Source organism: Loxodonta africana, chromosome 18 (genome assembly GCF_030014295.1).
Source record: "Loxodonta africana isolate mLoxAfr1 chromosome 18, mLoxAfr1.hap2, whole genome shotgun sequence".
Classification (NCBI taxonomy): Eukaryota; Metazoa; Chordata; class Mammalia; order Proboscidea; family Elephantidae; genus Loxodonta; species Loxodonta africana.
Window position 1 is genome coordinate 72,615,822 of NC_087359.1, and position 19,492 is coordinate 72,635,313.

At 44.6% G+C, this 19,492-nt stretch overlaps 1 protein-coding gene across 1 annotated transcript in view; it reads left to right on the forward strand.

Moving 5' to 3' along the window:
* Positions 1–1,572: 1,572 nt before the first annotated feature.
* GLP2R (glucagon like peptide 2 receptor) overlaps positions 1,573–19,492 on the forward strand; it is an 87,513-nt gene continuing 69,593 nt past the window's right edge. Inside the window, exons 1-3 of the mRNA XM_003416788.2 lie at positions 1,573–1,744; positions 4,171–4,275; positions 12,386–12,507. Of these exons, the coding sequence (XP_003416836.2) occupies positions 1,639–1,744; positions 4,171–4,275; positions 12,386–12,507 (333 nt within the window). The 5' untranslated portion in view covers positions 1,573–1,638. The remainder of the gene's footprint in view (positions 1,745–4,170; positions 4,276–12,385; positions 12,508–19,492) is intronic.

The following is a 19,492-nucleotide window of genomic DNA, read 5'->3' on the forward strand; positions in this document are numbered from 1 at the left end:
CCTTGAAGGGTGAATAGGAGTCAGCCAGGTGAAAAAGACGGTGGGAGGGAGTGCCAGTGGGATGTGCAAAGATGTGAAGTCATGAAGGAGCATGAGAATGTGGAGAGATTTGGGACAAAGATGGCTGAGATGTCAAATCATAAGTGTGCAGGCTATAACTGAAAGGCTTTAAGCAGAAAAGCCCTGTACTGTGGAACAGCATGGCGGGTGGACAGCGGTACCAGTCCAGAGGTGGAAAAAATAGGAGGGAGGGTTGGATGGGAGAAAATTTAGAGGGTAGAGTCAACAGAATCTGGTGACTGGTTAAATGTGGGGGTGAGGGTGAGGGAGATATCGAGGATGGCTCCTGGTTTCTCATTTGTGACTGAAAGAACAATGGCACCAGGGACTGAGCTGCAAGGGGAGAAGCCTGTTTGAAAGTAGAGAATGATGGGGCAAGAATATCACTTGACTTTGTATACCAGCCAATTACATAATTGTCTGATCTTTGGTTAATATGCTCGGCCGCTAACCAAAAGGTTGGGGGTTCGAGTAAACCCAGAGGCTCCTCAGTAAAAAGGCTTGAGATGTACTTCCAAAAACCAGCCATTGGAAACCCCATGAAACACAGTTCTTCTCTGATGCACTTGGAGTCGCTTTTAACTCTACAGCAGTTGTATCTTTAGCTGATTCCAAGTCCTTTAGGGCAGGAACGGTATCTTGCTCATCTCTGTATGCCTTTCCATTTCTCCTTAAGGCAAGGCCTGGCACACAAAAGGTGCTCAATAGAGAAGAGTAAATTGAATGATAGAAGAGAAAAAATCATTTTAAAACAACAACAAAGTGGTATAAATACCCAATTAGAAGTTGTTAGATTACCCAACCACCTGGAAAGTCCAAGCTTATGCTGCATTTCCAAGGTTCTATGGAGCAGGAAAGTCCCGGGGCGGAGCGGGGTGGGGGGGCGCAAAAGGTTGGTGGTTTGAACTCAACCAGTGGCACCATGGAAGAAAGACCTGATGACCTGCTTCCGTAAAGATTGCAGTCAAGAAAACCCTAAGGAGCAGTTCTGCTCAGTAACATGAGGTCACTATGGGTTAGAATCAACCTGACGGCTATGGGTTTGCTTTTTTTTTTTTTTTTTTTAATGGGACAGGATAGTTAAAGTCAGAAAGAAAAAAAATCCCAAAGCCTCAGTACGGCAGCAGAGCACCCATATACCCATTGTCTTTGACTCTGGAGCCACAGGGCCCTGGATGGGGGGTGCAGACCCCTACAATCTCCTGGCTCTTTTCTGACCCATCATTGTACCTTCTTGGTGCAATACTTCTCTCTTTGGTACCTGCACAGTCTCAGGCGTGTGCAACTGCTTGTCTGCGATGGTGTGAAACTTCAAGATAAGCATATTGCATCCTCTTGAAATGTCAACCTCGCTTGAAGATTTTGAAAAAAATCTTTTCTATGTGTATTAAAATTAGTATGATTAGGTTTACAGGGAGCATGCAAAATTCACATAAATTTTTAAGGTAGAACAGAAGGTGCCAAAGGCGTTCTGTTCTTGGTGCAGGCCATTGGGGTACTTGAGTGGGAAGGTCTAGGAATCACGGTGAGGGGTGATAGTAGGGTCACAGCTGTGTTTACAGCTATCTGGGAATCACCATGCTTTTGTCTGCTCAGGTTACAGGCTCTCTCCTTGAGGAGACAACCCGGAAGTGGGCTCAGTACAAAGAGAAGTGTCTGAGGGACTTACTCAAGGAAGCTTCTGGTAAGCACATGTATTAGTTATCTCTGGCTGTGTAAAAATTACCCCAAAACTTAGTGGTTTAAAAACAATAATCATTTATTATCTCTCACAGTTTCTGTGGGTCAGGAATTCAGACAGGGCACAGTGCGGATGGCTTATTGAGACATTGTTTTGTTCCCTCCCACATCTGTTGGTTGATCTGGCTGTCAGTTGAGAGTCTAGCCACTACTGTTGGCCAGAGTCTCCACGTGGCCTCTGCGCATGGCCTGGGCTTTCTCACAGTATGGCAGCTGGGCTCCAAGGGCAAGTATCACCGGAGGCCGTATTGCCTTTTATGACCTAGCCTTAGTCACATAGTTTCATTTCTGATATGTTCAGTGGGTGATAATGTTACAAAGGTCTATCCAGGTTCAAGTGGAGGGAGCATAGACCCCCACCTCTCATTGTAAAAAGAGCACACGTGAGATGGGATGTGTACTGGTGTCGCCATCTTTGATAAAAACACAATCTGTCATGGCACACTCACACGACATGAGTAACTACTGTGAATTAATTTGGCAATCTATTGCCAGGGAAGAAGCCCTGTGGCACAGTGGTTAAGTGCTCGGCTGCTAACCGAAAGGTTGGCAGTTCGAACCCACCAGTTGCTCTGTGGAAGAAAGATGTGGCAATCTGCTTCCATAAAGATTACAGCCATGGAAACCCTGTGGGGCAGTTCTACTCTGTCCTATAGGGTCACTGGAGCTGGAATAGACTCGATGGCAATGGGTTATGGGTTATTGTTGGGGGGAATGAGGGAAGTTGGGTTCCCAGGCTCCTAGGGTGTTAACTGAATCTGAGTGATAACATTTCTTTTATCCAAGCCTACACTAAGTTCAGGGCATTTTAGCAAATGTTTTAGCAGCTGGATCATGGCCGCGGCCTCTCTGCCCACAGGTTGACTCTGTGTGCACCCAGATGTGTATGCCCACCTTCAAAAGAAAGAAGGAAGAGAGGAGAGGAAGCCTTGACCATTGTCTCTGAGCATCAGGGCACGTGGATGAAAGCTACCCCTTCTCTCCTTCCCTGCTTCTTTCAGATTATTTCCTTCAGAGGCCTGGAGGTTGGCAGGAGACTGTAAACACTCCATTCCTTTTCCTGACCTGAAGGCATTCCCAGGCTCCGAGCCACAGCCCTCTCCCTCTAAAGACTCCTTCATCCTGGACAGGGACAATCAAGGCTTGCTAGCAATGATAAGTGCCACCTCGCACTTGGGGAATACTGTTTTCTGAGGTGAGGGCAGGGTAGGTCCCGTTCATCTGGAGCCATGCTGTTAGCAGCTTGGTCAGCTGAGCACCTGCCTCACACAGACCAGGTTCTGACCCCTGGCAGCCAGGTCCTCAATATGCCCTGTATCAGCTCATAACCTAGCAGATCTGAGTTTGCAGGGGTTTGGATGCCATTTATCTGGCTTTTCGCTCCACGTGGCCCCTGAGTTCTAGCCTAATAGGGAGCAGATGGTGGGAAATGATGCTTGCTCCCAGGGGTCAGGAGTTTGCAATATAGAAGTTTGGGACCCAGCCTGAAACAACCCCTTCATTTGATTGCAAGAAGTCCATAAGGCTGGGTCTCATGTTTGTAGCTTCCCAGTGCCAAGTGCTGGGTATAACGCATCCCCTGAGCTTGAGATGGTCTGAATATTTGATAATGACCGTTAGATTAGTCTTCACATGGAGAAATATGACCAGGTATTTCTTGTGTTGGATATATGTGTCTAAAAACCTCAGTAATTTCACAGATCACCTTAGATCCACTGGTCATTTTGCTTTTCACAGGGTGAAGTTTTTCTAGGATCTAATCGGTGAAAGTTGAATAACTAGTTATCTATGGAGCAGAAGGCCACTGGCTGAACTTTCAAGTGTCCTCCTGAACCCAAGTTCCTGTGAGAGTTTAGTTCATGTAAGATAAACCAAAATAGCTGTGACGTGCACATTGACATAATCGACTGGGCCACGGCCAGAGGTCGTGTTGGGTAGACAAAGCCACAAAGTTTGGGGTTGCATTAAGCGTTCCTGTCCAACTCCCCTCTTTCCTCTTCATCCCTGACCCATTTGGTCATTGCACAGGTCCCATCAGATTCCAGTGCCAGGGAGGCGGGCTCCGGGCTCCTGGTTGCTTCTTCCTGCATCTATGAGCCTTGTGCTCAAACATTGCTTTTTACTTGGACCCCTCTTCTCTCTGCGGTGGAGTCCCTGGGTGGCACAAAAGGTTAATTCGCTTGTCTGCTAGGTGAAAGCTTGGTGGTCTGAACCCGCCCAGAGGAGCCTCAGAAGACAAGCCTGGTGATCTACTTCTAAAAGGTCACAGCCATTGAACACCCTGTGGAGGACAGGTCTACTCTGCACACACAGGGTCGCCATGAGTTGGACTCAACTCCATGGCAGCCATGTTTTTCCTTCTCTCCACAGGCGTATTTTGTAACGGGACATTTGATAAGTATGTTTGCTGGCCTCATTCGTCTCCAGGAAATGTCTCCGTGCCCTGCCCTTCATATTTACCTTGGTGGAGTGAAGGTAATAAGTCATATCTTACCAATTCCCAGCAGTTCCTTTAAAGGCTGGTCACTCCTGGTAGACCAACCAGGGGGAATTAGAGAGAGGGCTCCGATCAAGGGCTTTTCTCATGTCCCTTCTCCCTGCAAGAGGCACCCCCCTAAACTCTCAGTAACGTATCTTCCTTCTTCTCTCTGCTTCTCCTCTTGTCTTCTGAGATTCTATTCCTGGATATTCCATTTATATAATGGCTCTTTACTTTGAAAACTGTGGGGTCTAGTCCCTGCTACCACAGAATTTGGCTGCAGCGAGGGCAAGAATTATCACCTTATTGGAGGGGAGAAGGAGATGGAGGGGAAAGATTGGGACACTCATATCCACACAACTTTTAGCTCATTAGCTGAGGAGAACAGGTTTAAAATTTCCCTTAAATACAAACAGTTCATGCACTTGGCTGCTAACTGGAAGTTTGGAGGTTCCAGCCCACACAGGAGTGCCTTGGGAGAAAGGCCTGGTGATCTGCTTCCAAAAAATCAGGCATCGAAATCTCCATGGAGCAGTTCTACTCTTAAACACATGGGGTCGCCATGAGTAGGAATCAACTTGACAGTGACTGGGTTTTTATAAGCATACGAAGGAGCCGCCATTGAATTGGTGCTTTTCAATTCTGCAGGACTTGGATAGAGAATTGAACTACTTGACTTGCCCTGATCCTGTGTAAAGGAAGTGAATATCACTTAGAAACCCAGGATGGTTGGCTTAGTTACCTAGTGCTGCCACAACAGAAATACCACAAGTGGGTGTCTTTAAAGAACAGAAATTTATTTTCTCACAGTCTTGGAGGCTGAAAGTCCAAATCAGGTTCTCAGCCATGTCAACTTCTTCTGTGAGCCTCTTTCTTAGTTTTGCTGTCTGTTGGCGATCCTTGGCGTTCCTTGGTGTCTGCCTTCCCTGTTTGTGTGTCTCTTCTGGTCTTTTGATAACTCAGAAGTGATTAGGTTTAACATCTGCCTTTCACTGATGTGACCTCATTCATGTAACAAAAGAAAAACTCCTTTTTCCAAGCAGGGTCTTATTTATAGGTACAGGGGTTAGGATTTTAACACATATTTTATATACATGAGGGTAAGTCAAAAAGTATTGCTACAAAATCATGGAAACCTATTAAGCAAAAACATCAAAATGTGAAGCTATTGTTTCCTGACACGTCCTCCATCTAGGTCTGTACACTCCTGAAGGTGGTGTTTCCATCTCTTCAACCCTTTTCTGAAGAATTTTGCACTCTTTGATTTACACCATGTCAGAACAGCAGTTTTGGCACCCTCAAGGGACTGAAATCGTGTTCCTTTTAAATGTTCTTTGAGTTTGGGGAACAAAAAGAAGTCTGAAGGGGCAAAATCAGGACTGTGAGGTGGATGGAGTAAGGGTTCCCAATGAAATTCTCATAAGACAGCTCTTGCTACCTTCAAAGAATGAGCAGGTACATTATCATGATGAAAAAACATTCCTCGGTGCAAATTTCCTGCCCTTTTTCTCACCAATACAGTTTTCAATTTTCTTAAAATTTCTTCATGATAAGTCCATGTGATAACCGTGTGTCCCTCAAGAAAATCTATCAAGATTGCCCATTTGGGATCCCAAAAAACAGTCTCCATAACTTTCCGAACGGTCTTCCCTCTCTTGGCTCATCTTAGAGGTCTTCCTGACCTTCCTTAAAATGCACGATCCATCTAAAACCTGTTACTTCATGTGGGGCAGTGTTCCCATAAATTTGTCGCAAAGCTTCAGTGATTTCGGAAGATGTCCACTTGAGTTTTGTTACAAATTTGATATTGGCCCTGACCTCAAAATCATTTTTTTTCCATGGCACAAAAAGTATCTTTTTTTTTTTTTTGGAACACTCAAAGGAGCCTAAGACAAGTGTATTACTGAGAGAACTTGTCTGCAGCCATCCGCTGATCACAGAGACATGTGTAAACATGTTTTGTTTGGAATAAACCCTGTGTATATGTTTTTTTATATGTACTGGAGAACTAGTAGCAACATTTGTTTTTTTTTTTTTTTAAATTGTGCTTTAGATGAAGGTGCACAGAGCAAATTAGTTTCTCATTAAATAATTAAGATACATATTGTTTTGTGACATTGATTGCCAACCCCACAAAGTGTCAACATTCTCCCCTTCTAGACCTGGGGTTCCCCGTTACCAGCTTTCCTATCCACTCCTGCCTTCTCTTCCTTGCCCCTGGGTTGGTGTGCCCATTTAGTCTTGTTTTGTTTTATGGGCCTGTCTAATCTCAGGCTGAAGGGTGAACCTCAGGAGTGCCTTCAGTACTGAGTTAAAAGGCTGTCCGTGGGCCATACCATCAGGGTTTCTCCAGTCTCTGTCAGACCAGTAAGTCTGGTCTTTTTTGTGTGTGTGTGAGTTAGAATTTTGTTTCACATTTTTCTCCAGCTTTGTCTGGGACCCTGTATTGTGATCCCTGTCAGAGCCGTCGGTGGCGGTAGCTGGGCACCATCTAGTTGTGCTGGACTCAGTCTGGTGGAGGCTGTGGTAGTTGTGGTCCATTAATCCTTTGGACTAGTCTTTCCCTTGTGTCTTTCGTTTTCTTCATTCTCCTTTGCTCCAGATGGGGTGGGACCATTGGATTATCTTAGATGGCCACTCACAAGCTTTTAAGATCCTAGACGCTAGTAGCAATGTTTTTTTGACTTACCCAGGTGTATATATATGGGAATGTTGTCTCATATAAAACAGAATATACACAGCAAAGCATACACGAATTCAACGGTTTCTACATGTACCTTTTAGTGACATTGATTATATTCTTCAAGTTGTGTAACCATTCTCACCCTTCTTTTGGGAGTTGTTCCTCCCCCATTAGCATGAACTCACTGCCCCCTAAGCTTCCTATCTAATCTTTCCAGTTGCAGTTGTCACTTTGATCCCATATACATAGCTCTGAGAAGAGCATACTGCTCAAGGCGGACTTTTTTTACTGGTTAAGCTCAACTATTGTTTGGTTTTAAGAAGACTTCAGAGGATATTTTTGGTGTAAGGTTTAAAGATTATCTCAGGGCAATAGTTTCAGGAGTTCAGCCAACCTTCACGGCTCCAGGAAGTCTGGAGCCCATGGATTTTAACACATATTTTGGGGGGACAGAATTCAATACATAACAGGAATGTTTCCCCATCTCTGACCCCCAGCACACAGGTTCTTTGGCTATTTTATTCTGGAAAGAGAGAGAAGAGATTCCTGGTTAAAACTCTGTTGCCTTTGACCATAGACCATGGGCAAATCTAAGACCAGGTAAAAGTATTCTCTGGAAACATAAGTGCTTACACAGCTCCAGACAAAACAGAGTGAGAATGAGTTTCTGAGAAGATAAGAGGATAAGATTTCATATTTAATTTCAGCCCAATAAATCATCGCATCAGTGAAAGTTTGATTGAATGTTTTGAGGCCTTTTGTGCAGAGAATTTGGAAGGAGGGTAAATTTCTGAATGGGACAGCTAGGTACAGACTTTATGGAACCGCTCTCTGGTGAAATCCAGATGGAGTCATCTGGGAAACATGAGAATGTGAGACCTAAGGGAAGGTGGAAGGATGGAAGCAGTGAGCTCGTGGGCCACAAGGTCTGAATGATTCAGGCGAGCAGTAGTTGTGGAAGTCAGCTCAGTGAGGTGGGGAGAGCACTGGGCTGGGGGACAGGAGGCAGGAGACCCCTGTCCTTCTGTTTACACTCAGGCTTTTTCCTTTTATCTTGATTATATATATATATAACAAAACATTTGCCGGTTTAACCATTTTTAAGTGTCCAATTCAGGGACATTAAGTACACTCAGCCTGTGGTGCACCCATCACCACTACCCACATCCAGATATTTTTCACCCAGTGGTGGTTCATTCTCACCTTCCATGCGGGACAGAGGGGCTCAAATCCAGGCTAACGTACCTCTTGCGCAGCCACCACCCATCTGTCAGTGGACGCATGTGCGTTGCTACGATGCTGGGCAGGTTTCAGCAGAGCTCCCAGACTAAGATGGGCTAGGAAGAAAGGCCTGGAGATCGACCTCTGAAAATCAGCCAATGGCAGCTAACCACAAGTATTTTATGTAAGTGGGGTCATATAGTATTTGTCCTTTTGCATCTCACTTATTTCTCTCAGCATAATGTTTTCAAGGTTCACGCGTGTCATAGCATATATCAAGACTTCATTTCTCTCTATGTCTGAATAACATTTCATTGAGTGGATACACTACGTTTTGTGTGTCCATTCCTCTGCTGGTGGACATTTCGGTTGATTCCACCTTTTGTCTGTTGTGTCTAATGCTGGAATGAACGTTGGTGTACATGTGTCTGGTTGAGTTGCTGCTTGTGCTCTGAAACTTTTGACAAGTTCTGGATCCCTCTGAGCTGTAGTTTCCTCATCTGAAAAGAAAAGTGAACAATAGCTAAATTTTAAGATTATTTTAAAGGTCCCTAGGTGGCACACATGGTTTGCCCTCGATTGCTAATTTAAAGGTTAGTGGTTCAAACCCACCCAGTGATACCATGGAAAAAAAGGTCTGGCGATCTGCTTCCGTCAAGAAAACCTTATGGATCACAGTTCCACTCTGCAACACGTGGGGCCACCATGAGTCGGAATCGACTCAACAGCAACTAACAACAATGTTATTTTGCGGAATAAATGAGAAGGCACACAGAAGCTGCCACAGAGTAGGTGCTTAGTAAATCATAGATGAAGCTGTGTCCGAGGTTGAGCTCCTTGGATTCTTTCAGGTGTTTAAAGCCCCAGATATCCAGGGTCTCCTCAAGGATACAGGGGAAATACCATTACCACTTAACTGCCCCTTCCCGACAACTAAAAACGCACATTCATTCCACTTTAAGAGAAACAAAGTAAAAATCCAAAATTACAAAGAAGTTGACTTAAAGGCTCTTACAAAACATGTTCTGGGTTTCTGGAGTGTACTAAAAGGGGTACACTTTGCAAAAGGCAGAAAATTACTCTTCCACTCAACATTTTGTTCATTAAATCTTTAGAATCCAAATAGGTCCCTGTAGGGAAAAAACAATGTGGAGATGATGAAGTGGGTTTAGAGAAGAACATCTCATAAATGTAAAGGGGTGGAAAAGAATTCTTGTGAGATAGAGGAATGAGCATTATAATATAAGGGAGGGAGCTTAATGGTGAATACAGGGTGTAATGGAATATACCAAAAAGCAAAACCATTGCCGTTGAGTTGATCCCAACTCATAGCAACCCTGTAGGATAGAGTAGAATTGCCTCCTAGGGTTTCCAAGGAGTGGCTGGTGGATTTGAACTGCCAACCTTTTGGTTAGTAGATGCGCCATTAACCGCTATGCTACTATGGCTCCTTGATGGAATATAAACCAGTAAAACTAGTTGCTGGCGAGCTGACTTCAACTCAAGGCTGTCTCATGTGTGTTAGAGTAGAAATGTGCTCCACAGGGCTTTCAGTGGCTGATTTTTCAGAGGTAGGTTGTGAGGCCTTCTTCTGAGGCACCTCTGGGTGGACTCAACTCTCTAACCTTTCAGTTAGCAACAGAGTGCTTAACTGTTGTACCACCCAGGGACTCAAAGTCTGATAAATGTGGCTGGGGCCTGATTGTGAAGGACATTGTGCATTACACTAAGGGTTTTACTTTCCTGTGTGCAGAAAAATTACGTGGAGCCACTGAAGGGATGAAGGCATGGGAAGAACATAATAGATTTGTAGTTTGGGAAGAGAACTTTTAAAAAACTCTTACTGTGTTTTAGGTGAAAGTTTATAGCACGAATTAGTTTCTCATTCAAAAGTTTTATACACAAATTGTTTTGTAACATTAGTTGTAGTCCTCACAATGTGTCAGCACTCTTCCCCTTTCCCTTTCCACCCTGGTTCTCAGTGTCCATTCACCCAGTTTTCCCGTCCCTTCCTGCCACCTTGTCTTTGCTTTTGGGTGGATATTGCCCGTTCGGTCTGGTATTCTTGATTGAACTAAGAAGCACATTCTTTATGTGTGTTACTGTTTATTTTATAAAAAAGAAAGAAAAACCCAAACCTGTTGCTGTCGAGTCAATTCCGACTCATAGCAACCCTATAGGACAGAGTAGAACTGCCCCATAGGGTTTCTAAGGAGTGGCTGACAGGTTCGAACTGTGGACTTTTGGTTAGCAGCCGAGCCCTTAATCATTGTGCCACCAGGGTTCTGTTTGTTTTATAGGCCTGTCTAATCTCTGGCTGAAAGGTAGACATCAGGAGTGGCTTCAGTTCTGGTTAGGAGGGTGTCAGGTGGGAAGAGAACTTTGATGGCATGTGCCTGTTAGACCAGAGGGATGGAAGGGAATCAGGGAAGCAAATCTGGGAGCTACTGCAGTGGTCCGGAAAAAGAGATGGTGAGGGCCTGGACTCAGATAGAGGCAAGGGGCTGGGGAGGCGGGGAAAGTTTAAAGAACAGTATTGGTGGTAGGATGGTCAAGACTTGTCACCAGAAGAAGTAGAAATCAAGGGACAGAGAGGAGTGGAATATAGAGGAGAGGAAAGCAAGCTCCTCCTCCTCTATTCCCCTTCTCAGTAATGGTCTCACCTTCTATCTGGTCCCATTCAAACTCATCTAGCTGGTACCCCAGTTCTCTGACTCCACTTCTCCTTCATTCCTACCTCAGCTGCTTTAGGGTGGGCTCACCATCACCCTCATCTCTGCTTCTTTGGTTTCCTCACTGGTCCCTGCCTCTGTCTGGCTTCCTTCCAGTCCATCGTCTAACCCAACCCACCTACCCACCACACCATGGTTATTCATCCATTAAGTCTAACAATTACATCACAACAAGTAATGTGATTGGTGTCACCTGATTTGCACAAGTAAAATATTTTGATTTGGTGAATGTTGTATTAAAATATACTTACCACAATAAAATTTTTTTGTTAATGGCCGAATACAAAAATGTGTATACACCATGATCTCAATTGTGTAAAAATTGCACATATACAAAGCCTTAAAAAATGGAAGGAACATCAAAATGTTGATAGGAATTCTCCCTTGGTGATTAATTTAAGTCTTTTCACTTTTCTTTCTCATTCTTTTCTCTGTTTTCTACAAAAAGCTTGTCATATATTTATGATTAGCGGAAAGAGTAACTTGTAAAGAAACACATTTCTGAAGGTCCAAGTTTAGGATGATGGCACGTCTTGAAGAAAGAAGGCTGGCTGTAAGGGAATTTGGAAAAAAAAAAATCAATAAATTGCTTTCGTTGGCCCACTATGTGCAGGGCCAGGACTAGGAAGATCCCATACATGTCCACGTCTCATTGGCAAGTCCAATCCCTGGTCCTCCTTCAGGGAGGGCTCCTGGAACAAATGGGCCTGAGTCACAGCAGCAGCCAGTGTGGGAAGAGCCTTTGGTCATCACTCTTTCATTTAATCATCTCCACAACCACGGAGGGTCTGAGCCATTATTACCCACAGTTCTTGATGGAGAGAACAGAAGGCTCGGAGAGTGGGAGGACCTAAGCCCACCAAGCTGGTAAGTGGTAGAACGGGCTTTAACCCTGGTCTGTCTGCCTCATGGAAACCCTGGTGGTATAGTAGTTAAGAGTTTGGCCATTCCAAAAGGTCAGCAGTTTGACTCCACCAGGCGCTCCTCGGAAACCCCATGGGGCAGTTCTACTCTGTCCTATAGGGTTGCTATGAGTCGGAATCGACTCGATGGCAATGGGTATGGGTCTGCCTCATGCCCACCACCTCCTCCTTCATGGCGCTGCCTCCTAAACATCAGAAAGAGATATGCCCCTCTGAGGAAGTGTCAGTAGCTAGAGGCCACGTCTCCCAGCTGGGCTGCACCTTAAGGCAGTTAGAACATCCCTGAGCCACCAGGAACTAACTCCAGAGACTTCGGATAAACACAGCAGACATTAGAGGATCATGGCAAGTTACGAAATTCAGAGGCCTCTGTGTTTTTCTCTGCATCCCAAATAAACAGTAGGGATTCCACCGAGCCCCCAAAAGGGAAATGAAAACCCCTTATCCCTGGGATTTTCCACAGCTTTGCGGTAAGAGTGAAGGCCTGAAAGTGTGCTTGGTTGGGTTGTGTGTTCTGACCTTTCCTCTAAGCTCTGTTTACTTTCAGAGAGCTCAGGAAGGGCCTACAGACGCTGCTTGGCTCGGGGGACTTGGCAGACGCGGGAGAACACCACGGTTATTTGGCAGGATGACTCGGAATGCGCTGAGAACCACAGCTTCAGGAAGAACGTGAGTCTGCTTGGGCCGCTGATAAGGCACTGGGGCCCTGAGCCACCCTCTGAGGGGCTACCTGAGGCATCAGCCAGCTTTGGGGCCACACAAAGAGTCTTCCCTCAGCTTGTCTGCTCTGAACGCGGCTAGGGAATGCTCAGGACCACACAGAACATCAGCCTTTGCGTCAGGCCCTGAATTTCCTCTATTAAACCAAAGAAAAACCAAACACTTGCCATGGAGTTAACTCTGACTCACAGCGACCCCATGTGCTTCAGAGTGGAACGGTGCTCTACAGGGTTTTCAAGGCTGTGACCTTTCAGAAGTAGATTGCCAGGCCTTTCTTCCAAGGCATCTCTGGGTGGATTTGAACTTCCAACCCTTTGGTCAGTAGCTGAGCACTTGCTCATGTGTACCATCTGGGGACTACCTGGGGTGAGATATGAAATTCTAAGGGAAGCCAATCTTTTAGCATTGGTCCTAGTTTTTGTTCTTGTTGTTCCCTCCACCTGCAACGCCCTTCCCCCGGTTGCTCTCCGGCTGTCTGTTTTATTATTCATGTTTCAGCTCAAGTGTTACCATTTCAGAGAGGTCTTCTTTCTACCTCCTGGTCATTTTCTACCACACCACCCTGATGTATCTCCTGTATAGCATGTGTTGGGAGGCAGTGGTGGATTAGTGGTAGAATTCTCACCTTTCATGTGGGAGACCTCTTTAAAGTGTTAAAAAGCAAAGATGTCACTTTGAGGGCTAAGGTGTGTCTGACCCAAGGCACGGTATTTTCAATCACCTCATATGCATGTGAAAGTGGGACAATGAATAAGGAAGACTGAAGGAGAATTGATGCCTTTGAATTATGGTGTTGGTGAGGAATGTTGACTATACCATGGACTGCCAGAAGAACGAACAAATCTGTCTTGGAAGAAATACAGCCAGAATGCTCCTTAGAAGCAAGGATCACAAGACTTTGTGTCATGTAATTTGGACATATTATCGGGAGGGACCAATCCCTGGAGAAGGACATCACACTTGGTAAAGTAGAGGGTCTGTGAAAAAGAGGAAGACCCTCAATGACATGGATTGACTCAGTGGCTGCAACAATGGGCTCAAGCATAGCAATGATTGTGAGGATGGCTCAGGGCCAGGCAGTGTTTCATTCTGTTGTATGTAGGGTCACTATGAGTTTTAACGGATTTGACAGCACCTGACAAACAACATCATGAGGGAGACCCAGGTTTGATTCCTGGCCAATGAACTTCATGTGCAGCCACCACCCATCTGTACGTAGAGGCTTACATGTTGCTATGATGCTGAGCAGGTTTCAGCAGAGCATCTAGACTAAGATGAACTAGGAAGAAAGGCCTGGTGATTGACTTCCAAAAATCAATCAGTGAAAACCCTATGGGTCATCACGGTCCAAGGCCCAAGGAGCAACCAATCCTGGAGATGGCGCAGGACAATGCAGCATTCTGTGACGTTGTGTGTGGGGTCACTGTGAGTTTGGGGCCGACTCAACTACAACAACATAGCACACGTCACCCTCTGAAATTCTCGTGTATTGGTTTATTTGTTTTCTGTCCCTCTCATTACAAGGTAGGCTCAGTGATAGCAGGGGCTTGTGAGTCTTGAGTGAGGCAGTACAGCACTCTAGGGCAGACAGCCCGCCCAACTTCATATCCAGACTCCTTGCTTAGAACCTTGAACCAGGTACTTCCCCTCTCTGTGCCTTGGTTTCCTCATCCATCGAAGAGGGATTGTGTTTGCTGCAAATGATGGTTGTGAGGATTTAAAGAGGTGATAAACAAAATTCTTAGGAGAAAACCTGGCGACTAGTAAGTATACTCTTACTCCGAGCTTTGTTCTATCACCAGCATCTAGCGTAGGAACCGGTACCTCGCAGCTGGCTAGTAAACAAATCTACACTCAAGACCTCTCTCTGCATGTCTTCGTTCCAGGACTCTGTTCTGCAGTTCCCCCAGTACAGCCCGCTCCTCTCCACCTGCTCCTTGTAGTCTTGCTCTCCTCCCTAAAGACTTCCGTTTGCCCAAGTCCCTCCCACTTTCCTTCAAGGTGTAGTGCAGGAGATGGCACGGAACAGAGGAAAAGGCCTTTGGGAATCAGACAGATATCAGTTATCCAGGAGGGAAATGGTAGAATTTTGCTTTCTTTCATTTAGTCAGGTCACAAACATTAATGAATCACCTACTGGGTGCTAGATTCTTGTGTCAGCCATTGGAAATAGAGTGAATAAGACATACTATTGTCAAGGAGCTTAGAGACTTGTTGGATAGAGACAAGTGAAGAGACACGTGTGAAGATGGCTATGATGTGGGACTACAGGATGCCCAGGGGCACAGAGGAAGGGGGAGCTGACCCAGGTTGGGTGTCAGGGAAGGCTTCTCAAAGGACGCAGCACTCAGCTAAGCCCTGAAGTGTGAGAGAATAGCCATGTGAAGAGTGAGAGCAAGAATATTTCTGGTGAAAGGAAAAACAAGTACCCGGAGTGCAAGAGCACTTGGGGGCTGTGCGGCAACGTTACGTGCTGGGGTGTGGGCGGGCAGAAATTCAGGAGGGGGACACAGCTGAGGTGGACAGCTGGGGAGAGGTTCCATGAGGAAGGAAGTTCAATGGAGTTAGGGCTTTGTCCTGAATCATTTGCTCGTTCAAGTGAAGGAATAGACTTGAAAGAATCGCTCTGGGAAGATGGAGAGCAGCTAGGAACAGGGCAAGGCTGGAGGCAGGGGTATCAGGCAGGAGCCATTTCAGTGGCTCAGCCCGGATATGGGGAGCATGCTCATGGAGATGGAGAGAGTAGGGAGGATGGATTTACAGGTTACCCAGGAGGGAAATGGCAGAACCAGGTGCTGGTGCTGAGTGAGAGGGCATTCTCAGGGGTAACAAAAGCTCAGGTTTCTGGCTTGGACCAGTGAGTAGACCTGAGATGCCCTTCATTGATATAGAAGGCAGCCGTGGTGGCACAAAGAGTTAAGTGCTTGGGTGCTAGCCATAAAGTTTGGCAGTTCAAGTCCACCCAGCCTGGCGACCTACTTCCAAAAATTCACAGCCATTAAAATCCCTATGGAACACAGTTCTACTCGGAAACCAAGGCTTTTTACTGGTTTATTCCACTTTAAATTCCTGCTGAGAATCTACATTTCCAGCCCAGATATACTGAATCAGAATCCACATTTTAACAAGATCCCTGGGTGATTCTTATGTATAATAAAATCTGAGAACACTGCTCTACTAGTGGAGCCCTGGTGGTGCAGTGGTTAAAGCAACTGACTGCTAATCGAAAGGTCGGTAGTTCGAAACCACCAGTGGCTCCACGGGAGAAAGATGTGGCAATCTGCTTCCACAGAGATTTGTAGCCTCAGAAACTCTATGAGGTTGGTATGAGTTGAACTTAACCCGATGGCTGTGGGTGGGGCTCTACTAGTGGTTCTCAGAATTGGTCCCTGACCAGCAGCATCAGCATTGTCTGGGAACTTGTTAGAAACGCAAATTCTCAGCAGGGATTCAAACCAGAATGAACTGGTTCAAAGCTCTGTCTGAGACCCATGGGGTTGCCATGCGTTGGGATCCACTGGATGGCAACTGGTTTGATTTGGTTTTGGTCCACTGATACGGGGGACACAGGAAGCACCCTTGCCTTTGACATGTCCTAGGTTCTAGGTATTTCTTTCCTTTTTCTTTTTTTAAGCAGAAAAAATAATTTATTGAAAAGCTAGGGAATAGCTATGGAATTCCTGGAAAGCTGCAGAAGCAGGCTGGGTGAACAGGCAGGAATGAGGGAGGCCAGGGTCTGTCCCTGGGGAGCACCAGAGGCCTTGGCTTGCAGCTTGTACCACTATCCCTACTGCCAGAATGGGATCTCCATCACCCCGGCTTCTCTGGGCCACCAGCTCCTGTATCCACAGTCTGGGAAAGAAGCATCTGGTTCCCCAAGTACAGGTCAAGTGCCTACATCCAAGCCAAAGCAGTGGTTGGGAAAGCAAGTATTTGGCTTTTTCAGCCTTCATACTGGAAGGCAATTCTGCCTCCCACCAAAACAAAACAAAACAAAACAAAATAAAAAAAAACCCATTGCCGTTGAATCGATCCTGACTCACAGCAGCCCTGTAGGACAGAGTAGAACTGCCCCATGAGGTTTCCAAGGAGCGCCTGGTGGATTTGAACTGCCGACCTTTTTGGTTAGCAGCCATAGCTCTTAACCACTATGCCACCAGGGTTTCTTCACGTGATAGAAAATACTCCAAACGGAAAGGGGGGGTCCCATACGGGGCAGCTGAAAAAAAGAAAAAATAAATAACTACAACAATAACAACAACAAAAAATCCTTAGTGTTTTATCAGTTGAGGATAACAGCTTTATAGTTAATAACCCGTTACCGTCGAGTCGAGTCTGACTCATAGCGACCCTATAGGACAGAGTAGGACTGCCCCCATAGTTTCCAAGGAGCCCCTGGTGGATTTGAACTGCCGACCTTTTGGTTAGCAGCTGTAGCACTTAACCATTACACCACCATGGTTTCCTTAAAGTTAATGGTTAATGGAATTTTTCTGGTTAATCTGTAACTTGAAATGGTAAATATTTCTAAAGTATTCGTGTATTTTTTACTTCAGTTTTTTTTAAGTGCAGTAAGATAATTCAGTATTTGAAAGACTACAGCTCATAATAAGCATGTGATCTTGAACAATTTATAATCTCATTTGGTATTTAACTTTCTTCATTTGTAAATGAGTATTTTAATAAGTCTTACCTCTCAGGATTATAGCTCAAATAAATGAACGCATGCTAAACAACTTTCATATTGAAAACACTAAATTATCATTAAGTCTTACTGCTATTCTTTTGGTGTCTTGGGCTCATTATTATTATTTTTAATTTTATTGAGCTTTGGGTTATTTTAGGAGCTCTGGTGGTGCAGTGGTTAAGAGCTCAGCTGCTAACCAAAAGGTCACCAGTTTGAATCCAGCCACTCCTTGTAAATCCTATGGGGCGGTTTTACTCTGTCCTATAGGGTCACTATGAGCTGGAATTGACTTGACGGCAACCGGTATGGGTTAGGTAAAAGTTTACAGCAAATTAATTTCTCTTTCTAAAATTTATACACAAATTGTTTTGTGATATTGATTGCAGTCCCCGCAGTATGTCAGCGCTCTTCCCCTTTTACACCCCGAGTTCTCCTTGTCCATTCATCCAGTTTTCCTACTTCTTTCTGCCTTTTCGTCTTTGCTTCTGGGCAGGTGTTGCTGATTTGTTCTCATATACTTGCTTGAACTAAGAAGCACATTCCTCACGTGTGTTATTTTTTGTTTTATAGGCTGTCTAATCTCTGGCTCTTTTCTTTCTTTCCTGTCTTTTCAGTGACCTCTTGCTTTCTTCATGGATGATGTCCCTGATGTCATTCCACATCTCGCCTGGTCTTCGGTCACTAGTGTTCAATGGGTCAAATCTATTCTTCAGATGGTCTCTAAATTCAGATGGGATATACTCAAGGTCATATTTTGGCTCTCGTGGATTTGCTCTGATTTTCTTCAGTTTCAGCTTGAACTTACATATGAGCAGTTGATGGTCTGTTCCACAGTCGGCCCCTGGCCTTGTTCTGACTGATGATATTGAGCTTTTCCATCGCCTCTTTCCACAGATGTAGTCAATTTGATTTCTGTGTGCTCCATCTGGTGAGATCCATGTGTATAGTCGCCGTTTATGTTGGTGAAAGAAGGTATTTGCAATGAAGAAGTCATTGGTCTTGCAAAATTTCTATCATTCAATCTCTGGCATTGTTTCTATCACCAAGGCCGCATTTTCCAACTACTGATCCTTCTTCTTTGTTTCCAACTTTCGCATTCCAATCACTAGTAATTTTCTTTTTATGTATTTATTTTTTATTGTGTTTTAGGTGAAAGCTTACAGAGCAAATTCGTTTCTTATTAAACAGTTAGTACACAAATTGTTTTTTGATGTTGGTTGCCAACCCTGCGATGTGTCAACGCTCTCCCCTTCTTCACCCTGGGCTCCCTGTTTCCATTCGTCCAGTTTTCCTGTCCCTTCCTGGCTTCTTATCTGTGTTTTTTTTATATCCATTGGTCTCATACACGTGATTGAACTATGAAGCATGTTCCTCACTTGTGTTATTGTTGGCCCTATAGACCTTTCTAATCTTTGGCTGAAGGGTGAACCTCAGGAGCGACTTCAGCATTGAGTTAAAAGGGTAACCAGGGCCCATACTAGTTTCAATAGTTTTCTTGTGGAACATCTGGGATTCTGTATGTGTAGGATCATATCATCTGTGAATAAGGATAGTTTTACTTCTTCCTTTCTAATTTGGATGTGCTTTATTTCTTTTTCTTACTTTATTGCTCTATTTAGGACTTACAGTAGGAGTGGTGACAAAGGGCATCCTTGTCTTGTTCCCATTCTAAGGGGGAATGCTTTCAGCCTCTCTCTGTTGAGAATGATGCTGGCTGTTGGTTTTGTATACCAAAACCCAGTGCCGTCGAGTCGATTCTGACTCACGGCAAGGTGCCCTTTATTATGTTCAGGAAATTCCCTTCTATTCCTATTTTATTGAGAGTTTCTGTCAGGAGTGGCTGTTGGACTTTATCAAATGCCTTTTCTGCATTGATTGAGGTGATCATGTGATCTTTTGTTTTATTTATGTAGTGGCTTACATGGTTTGATTTTCAGTGTTGAACTATCCTTGCATAAAAAAAAAAAAAATACCTGGTGTGAATTCCACTTGATTGTGGTGTATTATTATTTTTTTAAATATATGATGCTGAATTCTATTGGCTAAAATTTTGTTGAGAATTTTTGCATCTATATTCATGAGAGATATTGGTTTGCAATTTTCTTTTTTTTTGTGGTGTCTTTGCCTGGCTTTGTTATCAGGGTCGTGCTGGCTTCATGGAATGAATTCAGGAGTATTCCTTCCTTTTCTATGCTCTGAAATAGTTTGAGTAGTACTGGTGTGAGCTATTCTCTGAATGACAGAATT